This window comes from Schistocerca americana, chromosome 10 (genome assembly GCF_021461395.2).
Source record: "Schistocerca americana isolate TAMUIC-IGC-003095 chromosome 10, iqSchAmer2.1, whole genome shotgun sequence".
Taxonomy (NCBI): Eukaryota; Metazoa; Arthropoda; class Insecta; order Orthoptera; family Acrididae; genus Schistocerca; species Schistocerca americana.
In genome coordinates, this window is record NC_060128.1 from 180,268,854 (window position 1) to 180,278,227 (window position 9,374).

At 44.8% G+C, this 9,374-nt stretch overlaps 1 protein-coding gene across 1 annotated transcript in view; it reads left to right on the forward strand.

Moving 5' to 3' along the window:
• Positions 1–8,620, forward strand: part of LOC124552366 — a 117,385-nt gene extending 108,765 nt beyond the window's left edge. Inside the window, exons 16-17 of the mRNA XM_047126631.1 lie at positions 1,097–2,449; positions 7,848–8,620. Coding sequence (XP_046982587.1) covers positions 1,097–2,449; positions 7,848–8,206 — 1,712 coding nt within the window. The 3' untranslated portion in view covers positions 8,207–8,620. The remainder of the gene's footprint in view (positions 1–1,096; positions 2,450–7,847) is intronic.
• The last annotated feature ends 754 nt before the right edge of the window (positions 8,621–9,374 follow it).

Consider the following 9,374-nt stretch of genomic DNA (forward strand, 5'->3'; position numbering starts at 1 on the left):
AATGAAAATAATAATTTACTGACTCCTGATCACATGTTAAATACTGGATGCGAATGTAAACACTGCTGAATATTGAGCTCAGCCTAACCATCAATCTGCTACACGGCAGACCTAATTAGTCACACTGCTACTAGATACACGCCAAGACGTAAGAAAAGGAAAATAGTAATGCCTCACTGCAGATTGCTGAGCAGTATGCATAAAGACGAGCAATATGTGCTTGTCAAAAGCAAATCAAAAAACATAGCTCGCTCTCTCAAAACTAATATTGCAGCCACTCTCAAGACCAAGTTAAATATCATGCACTCCTTCTCCTTAAGTGATTGGCAAAGGGACCATCAGACCACAGCTTGTCTTATACAAACAATTGGCAACCACCTCTCCCAGCTCAGCACTGCCTGCACCTACCAGTTCACAGTAACATGGAATTCACATGAAAAACTGCTCAGCACTGACTAACTCATTCCAACATCCACTGCACAGCACTGCAAGCCTGCTGAGGACTGCACGCATCTGACAACAAATGGCTGACTACCTTAATACAGCTACTTCCATACAACTGACTCTTTTTTTCCCTTCTTCATGTGCAATGGACACATGTGGCACACCCCAACCCCTACATGTTCATTGGCTGAGATGTTCACTCTAAAGATTGCCAGTAAAACCTAAATACTTCCCATGTAGTAGAGCATGTGGCCAGAAAATATGCTGAAGAACTCTCCTGTAATCGATATGCAAAACAGACTCTTCCCATGTGCCCTAGTAGAGAAATGTGAGAGTGGTAACTGGTAGTGACTACCCTCTTCCAGGTTCAGATTAAGGCTCTGCCGTCCCCAAAAGTTTAAGGAAAGAGCAGCAGTGTACTGAGAGATTGGAGCGTAGATTCAGGTCATGACATGTCTATGCATAGCTCAATCAGCAACAGAATTGCTGAAGCACACAAGAGCCAGCTTTCTATTCCCGTTCCACCACGTATTTGTCACTGTTTTACGGGATTAAACTCCTGAACTTTTTATTTGTGCGGCATTAAGTGTACATTCTATGCTTTTTTGTACTTATTTATAAGATCACTAACACAATAATCTCTTTTGCGCAGGGGCAGTAACAAGAATACATAGGAAAAAAACGACACACCACGCACTCAAGAGCAAGCGACGAAGGAAGAAAGTAGCCGCTTCAGATGAGCAGAAAGTAGACAAGAAACTGGGAGCTGTAGAAAAAAGGGCAGACAAAAACTTGGGAGCAGAGGGGAAGAGACCACCCATCCCAAAGAGGAAGACTGCGCCAGGGCAGGAGAAAAAGAATGTAACGGCGAAGAAACCCACGGCAGCTGACGACGGCGGGTACGCTCCGCTCGAAAATGTAGGGAAGGTGGAGGAGGTGACGGCGGCAGAAATCCCCCCCATACAGAAGACGACAGACTGCCAACGACGACAGTGTGCAGCAGTAGCGACAGAAAAATGTCCGGGAACCGTTACGGACAATTCGCAGGTAGGAGGAGGTGTTTCCGGCTCCGTTCCACCGGCGGCGGGAGTGACCGACAGCAGGTCGCATCCAGTAGCCACCGAGAAGCCTTCACCGGAGAAGCGCCCGAAGCTAGAGAAACAGATGTCCGAAGTGACTGACAGGTCTGCAGTGCTGAGCAGGGATAAGAGGCGCTCCCTGCAATATGTTCCTAGGAGTAAGAAGAGCCAGACGTGTCACCAGCTGTCGGCAGAGGCCACCTCGGCTGCAGAATGTCAGGAGGGCAAAGATTCCAAACGACAGTCTCCGGAGCACCCGCCACCGGCGGCCGCAACACGACTGCCAGCGGGAGACGACCTACTGCCGCAGGTGGGTGCACCTGGAAAACTGCAGGCGGCAGAAAAGCAAAGTGCGAGGGATCCCGAGAGGCAGGCTCCGGACAGAACGAGTTCGGCGGCAGTGGTGGGCGTCCCGTCCGGTCCGAGTGTCGGCGGAAAGAGACACACGCTGGGCCGACCGCTCAGCGTCGACAGCGACAGGAAGGAACTGCGGGCGTCGGCAGTGTCCGCACCCCAGAAGACGCCGGAGCTCGCGACGTTCACCAGGCGGAATACACTCGGTAACATCCCGACAGCCGCGGCCGAGAAATCGTCGCTGCCTGTCGTGGAGAAGAGGCCAGCTGTGGAGAACCCTCCAGTGGTGGCCATCATCCCGGACAGGCAGAGAGCCGCAGGAGACAGGAAGCGACCCCCGTCACCCTCTGACAGACGGAGAGGCCAGGACACTAAGAGGGGCAGTGCGGAGAGGAAGGGCGCCCACAGGACGCGGCACAAGGCAGAGGTCATCGACTACAGTGCCGACGCTACCCCGCCAACTGCCGCTCCTGCGGCCGCCGCCGTACCGGAGAGTGATCCGGTGAGCAAAGTCCAGAACTGGCTGATGTCGACGGAGCAGCCGGTACCACGGTCACGCTCCACACCTGCCGGTAAGTGAGCACAATTTCTGTTTGCTGTCACATTACAGTTGTGAAATACAACTCTAGAGTGGGGGCTGATACCTGTAATCACAAATGAAACTGATAAAAATTTTGTATGAGGTCCACAAACATACTCTCTCTCCTCGAGCTTTGTATACAGTCAGCTTTATTTTCCAACTGGTTATAATGTGGGTCGAGCATTTTTAAACCCTCTACGTTCCTATGTGCCATTTGGGTTATCAACCATCACAGAATTAATATTTTCAGCACTTCATTATCTGGTTGGACTCCATGTGGAATCTTCAAATCATTGAGGAGTTAGCCATTCCATGGCGTGTAGGAAGAGATGATAACTGTGTTGATGTCAGAAAAACACACCTCCTTTGTCTGTCCAAAAATGCATATACAGGCATCTTTTTTTGTACTTTGTACTGAGATAAGTAAGGCAGTCACCAGACTGAATCTCAGTTCAAAAACAGCAGTAACCTGAGCCTACTGGAGGTGTTGTACCATTGCCTTCATCTGACATTTGAACTGATTGAACCAGCCAGTTACAGGGGACCTCCTGTTTAGTGTGGACTCTGAACTACAATGCAGCTTGTTACTTTTCACACTGATAAACACTGCCAGAGTTGAAAGAAGTGATAACTGATGGATAATAATTCTATACCCGGCCAGGGATCAAACCCCGGACTATTTCTTTTATAAGCTGGTACTTAACCACCAAACTACACTTTCGTACCACCTTCAACATAATTTCCAGTTATTCAGTTTCTCAATAAGAATTTTGTACTGTTTTCTCTGGAACAACTACAGAAATTTAAAAGCAGTTTGACTAATAGTGAAATAACAATTTTTCATTCGAACTTCCCACAGAGACTTCTGTCTTAACTCTGTACAAATGTACACAACGAAATTAAAAGTGGTAGGCGCAGTCTTCCGTATGTCCACTACATTGCTGCTTTAGTTGTTCTTCACCTATTCCTGTCTACCTGTGGAATATCATACACTGAGGTGATAAAAATCACGGGATATCTCTTAATAACGTGCCGGACCTCCTTTTGCCAGTGTAGTGCAGCAACTCGACACGCCACAGACTCAGTGAGCTGTTGGAAGTTCCCTGCAGAAATATTGAGCTATGTTTACTCTGTAGCATAACTGAAAAGTGTTGCCAGTGCAGGATATTGTGCACGAACTGACATTTCGACTATGTCCCATAAATATTTGATGGGATTCATGTCGAGTGTTCAGGGTGGCCAATGTTCTTCAAATAAATTGTGAACAGTTGTGTCCTAAAGACATGACACATTGTTTTTTTGGGAACATGAAGTCCATTAATAGCTACAAATTGTTTCCAAGTAGCCAAACATAACAATTCCCAGTCAATGATCAGTTCACTTGGACTGGATCCATTCCACGTAAACACAGCCCACACCACACCAGCTTGCACAGTGTCTTGTTGACAACTTGGGTCCAATGCTTCGTGGGGTCTGCTTCATATTCAAACCCGACCATCAGCTGTTACCAACTTGTAAGAAAATCTTTGTAACAGTTTTGTTTATACACGATATTTGTGATTTTTAAAGTGTACAGCAAGTTGTGCGTAATGTTTAGTGTGTGTGAGACTCTGCACAAAAGGACCATTAGAAAACTAAGTACAAATTGTTCTAAATTTTGCCACTAACTGTACCAAAAGAATCGATAACCAATTAAAAAATCACGTGTTTCTTATAAATTGCAGCAAAAGTCAACGAAATGAAGCAGACTCACACACATTGACAACATCAATAGAAATATGCTTAACACACACAAAAAACACACTTGAAAATGGGAATCATTTCCCGAAACATGTCGTGTGAAAAGTAAATAAAGAAAAAACGTGACTGTTTATAAGTAAATCTTCTGCTACCAAACATATTGTACCGTCTTTCCTCCTACGTTTGAATTGCCGACGATTAACAGACGCCAAACCTTTTGCATCTGCCTCCTCTTGACCCCGGGTTAAATAGGTGAATTGAGTGCCACTGGTTCAGTGTTAGTTTGAGATGGCTAGAGTACACATACAAATGCATATGCACACACAGCTGTACAGTTACAATGGGTCAACTTAACCCTGTCCCACATCTTTTTCTTTAAATGCCACCTAAGCCACAGAATCCCCCCTCCCCTCAACTTCCTAACCAAAAAGTTCCCTTCTCTGGGTGCCACCCCTCCTTTCACAGTGACCTTCAATTACCAGATTTTTGCCAATCCGTGTCCCTCACCAACCTGATAGTACAGGAACAATTCTGCAAGATGCACACATCCCTGAACCACCTGTGCTCCCTGCAATTCCTTCTACTAATGCCTATCTCTCAAACTGAAACCTAGAAGAGCACCCCAAATGCCACCTCCAAAACTTATCAGTTTTACTGACACCTCATATTGGAACATCACTACTTGTTAACACCTGTCCTGACCCCAGTGAAACACTTTGTAGCACCCAGAGTCTACTACCTTCCCATCATTTTCTATCTGTCACCCCACCCCTGACTCACTCCTGATATCCCACAAAGCACAGAACCTAAACAACTCCAAAACACTGCTGGCAACATGTCCTTCAAAATCTTCAATCTTATGAAAGTATCAGCCTTATCCAGAGGCCTTACCTCCCACATCACACCCGAGATAAATCGTGCCTGTTCACTACAGTGGGTTGGGGTTGTTTTGGCGAAGGAGACCAGACAGTGAGGTCATCGGTCTCATCGGATTAGGGAAGGATGGGGAAGGAAATCGGCCGTGCCCTTTGGAAGGAACCATCCCGGCATTTGCCTGAAGCGATTTAGGGAAATCACGGAAAACCTAAATCAGGATGGCCGGACGCGGGATTCAACTGTCGTCCTCCCGAATGCGAGTCCAGTGTCTAACCACTGCGCCACCTCGCTCGGTGTTCACTACAGTGGAAACACTTCTTCACTACTGATCCTTTCACTGAAGCCAAACTGAATGCCAACATTGAAACTCGCCTCTCCCTGTTGATAACACCACGCAACCTTGACCCTCCCATCATCCCAAAAGACCACCCTGTTCCCCCTTTCAATAACTTCTTACCTCCAGCTTGGCCTTACCAGCTCCATCCACATCTACTTAAATTTGCAAGCCACCATATGCTGTATACATAGTGGTTATCCTTTAACACTACTAGTCATTTCGTTCACTGTTCCACTCACAAAACGAGAGGGGGAAAATCAGTTGTCTATACCAAGTGTGGCTATAAAATAATGGGACTGATGCTGTCATTAGAGTAAGTACACATGTGCCAAAGATGAATGACCAATAGTTGTGAAGCCTTCTCAGTAAAATGCAGAATGTCTTGTGTCGGTAGACAAAAAAGTGCGGCTGTGGCCTTCGTTTGTGTAAGAGCTGTTTTGGCAGAAAAACGATAAGTTTAATAACACAGCAGTGAACTGGCGTGAAGTTTCACATGAAACTTGGAAAACCTGCTCCAGAAACCTATCTGGTACTAAAAGAAGTGTATGGCAAAAGACTGTTTACCTCAAACATGAGTAGTTCAGACGTTCCCCAGTTGGCTGAGATGGTGATGGTGGTGTCAACGATGATGACTCACATCTGGTACATCGTTAGACATCAAAAACAGATGAAAATAAAGAAAAAGTAGGTAAACTGATTTGATCTGACCATTGGTGGAGTATTTGATCAATTTCTGGAACTGTAGGAATTCATTAAAAATGCAGAAGGCAAATTTTACATACCAATTTAACATGAGAAAATTATTTGCAAAAGTGGAGCCAAAAATTCTCATGATCAAACGAAAATAAGTTTGTGAAAATGTTTGTACCGACACTTTGAATACCATTGAAAATGATTGTAATTCCTTGCAAAGTGTGATAACATGTGATGACTCTTGGTTTTTCACTTACAATCCAGATGCAATCGAAGATTCCAACTTCACCTAGAGTGAGAAAGGCTTGAATGAGCAAATCAAGATTCAAAGTGATGATGATTTTTCTTTTTTCCAATATTCATGGAATTGCGTATCTTCACTGGGTTCCTGAAGGTCTACCTGTTAATCAGAATTATTGCCTGCTGAATTCCATGAGAAAATAAGAAAAAATGGTGTGAATAGTGAATTGCAACAATGGATTCTGCATCAAGACAATGCACCAGCTCATGCAACATTGTCTGTTAAAAGGTTTCTAGCAAAGTACAGCATCCCAATGTCAGACCACCAACATTATATGCCTGACGTAGAACCATGTGACATATCTATTCCCCAAGATCCAATTAGCATTAAAGTAACAAGATGAAGCAGTGAAATAAAAAGTGGCACACATTATCAAGGCGCTCACAGACGAAGATGTCCAGCATTGTTTCCATCGACGTAAAATTCGCATGGAGTGTTGTAGGGATAGAGGAGAGGAGTATATTGAGAGCATCAAGAACTGAATATGTATGGTTTTGAAATAAAATGTTTTACAGCAATAGTCACATTATTTTATAGCAGCACCTTGTATGCCTCTGTATGAGCCCTAATTTCTGTTATCTCCACAGTTCTTAAGTGAAATGTACATTAGTGACAATACAATCATTCTGCAGTCATCAGCAAATGCCAGTTCTCTAAATTTTCTCAATAGTATTTCCTGAAAAGAAAGTCATCTTCCATTGAGGGGTTCCTATTTGAGTCCACGAAGCACCACTTGATGCACTTACTAATAAACTTCTCTTGAGGTACAATGTTCAGCACTTACTAAAGGGAAAGTTCATCAGAAACTTTAACTACTCATTGGTCCTACACTATGATGTTCACTGCTACAGCTGGTCACAAACTGTGCTGAACTCTTGCATGCTTGACCCTCTATTAACCTCGGCATGAGGGTGCTACTATGCTAAGAGGGAGGCACAGTCTTCTGGAGGGATTGTGGCGGATTGCTGCAAGCCCTTGCTAACGTCTGCGGTATCGATTCACACGGCCGAATTTGGTATGGCACTATGATCTCTGGATAATACCACAGAGAGCACAAGTGTGAATAGTTTTAAGCAAATAGTGATAGCTTACAGTTAGCAGAGTATACAGATTAAATTTCCACGTTTTCTAGTCTTTTTGTTAATGAAAACATGAGTCATTCAACATCTGTGAAAGCTTTTCTTGATGGGATAAATGAATGAACGACTGAATGTGTGCTTTTCAAGCACCACCAGAACAGGAAACATTTGAAAAACCCTATACAAAAATCAGACATATTATGGGAATTGCATTCCCTGTGGTATATGTTATGTGTATTAAAACACCCACTCCTGTTTGTGTTTCTGACAGGCCTGACAGAGAGAGAGAGATTGTGGGGACTCCATTTCCTGTCGTGGACATTACATGTATTAAAAGACCTGCTCGTTTTTGCTCTCTTAACAGGCCTGACAGAAAAGGCAGCTGGTGTCGGCAGGTCGGGCAGTGGGGGTGACCTGAAACCTGCCGGCGGCAGGAAGGCGCAGCTGCAGTTGCTGTATGGTGGACCTTTCAAGTTCAAGCTCAAGTTCAAAAAGCCCGCTGCCGCGTCGACATCTGCTCCAGCGGCGAGAGCTGGAGTCGGGCGGTCGGCGGTGCCGGGTAGGCGCGGGAAGGCTGGCCGGGCGCGGCCCCCGGCCGTCTCCCCCGAACTGGCACTCGCCGCCGAGGACGTCGACTCCAACCTGCACACTGTACCGTCCGACCTCGAAGTCCTGCTTTCCGAGAGTGAGTTCCTCTTCTCCGAAGATGGGGACGGGGCGTGACGACTGCCCGTGACACGCGCCCACCACTGTTGGACGGTGCCGGGAGTGTGCACCTCCTGTTCTAAATATATGTTGCTGTACGTCTGAGAGATGGGCCGGGATTATTATCTTGTCAGCTGCTAAAGATGTGCTTCGGACATGTCCAGGAAGCTAATAAATAATTGTGATCGATACCGTGTTTAGTAGTTCGGGGAAATTTTCAGTTCTATACAGAGTAGTGTGTGCCGAGCAGTTCACGAGGAAGTTATGTACATAGATTGCTTCCCTTTAAAATAAAAATTGGTTTTTATTTCTATTTTTGGAAGGTATTTCATACATTGCTATGAGGGATGAAAGGATAACACTGAATGGCTTGGAAAGTTTACCAATTGCCAGTGTTCGAACATGAGTCTCATTTCTGGTCAGATTCACTGCTAATGAATCCAGTTTCTTGTCCAAGATTGTTTCACGAACCTGTTCTAATTGTTTGTACGGAAAAGCCAAAACTATTCTCTCATTCCGCAAACAGTGCCAGATTTCTTCCTAGGTGTGTCTAGTAGACACGGAAAGTAATGTGAATTGGCCACAAGACAATTCTCTAGCTGGCCGTAACTGTCAGTTGTTCGAGCTGCCCAATGCTCGATTTCTGAAGAAAGTGATCTGGTGTTTGTGTTCTCAGCTCAGTTTATAAACTCTACAGCCTTGTTTGTCAATCACACCAAAGCTTCTATCAGCAGCTGCCCTATTGTATGTATGTTCTTGACTGCGCAAGTTCACGTTGCAAAGAAGTCTTTCCATTTCCAAACTTTTGTATGACAATACATTGTTTACCTACATACATTTCCACTGAATGAAATCACTCGTTTTCCTTCCTAATGAATTGGTGTGTGTGTGTGTGGGGGGGGGGGAGTTTGTTTGTTTGTTTCGAACCAATAATAACACAAAGGCTACCATTTTATCATTCACTTCGTATGAGGAAAGCCATGACTATCAAATGTTGCATCTTTTTAATTGGGATCTCAGTAATTTGGATTACAAATTCTAATAATTATTCAACGGACATTTCAGGCGGGAAAAACCACTGATATGAACAGCTTCACATGCAGTTAGTCAGACACGATTTTCAACCCCTGACTGTTTGCGCAAGTTACACATATTGAGGATGCCATCTCTCACAAAATGGAGGCTG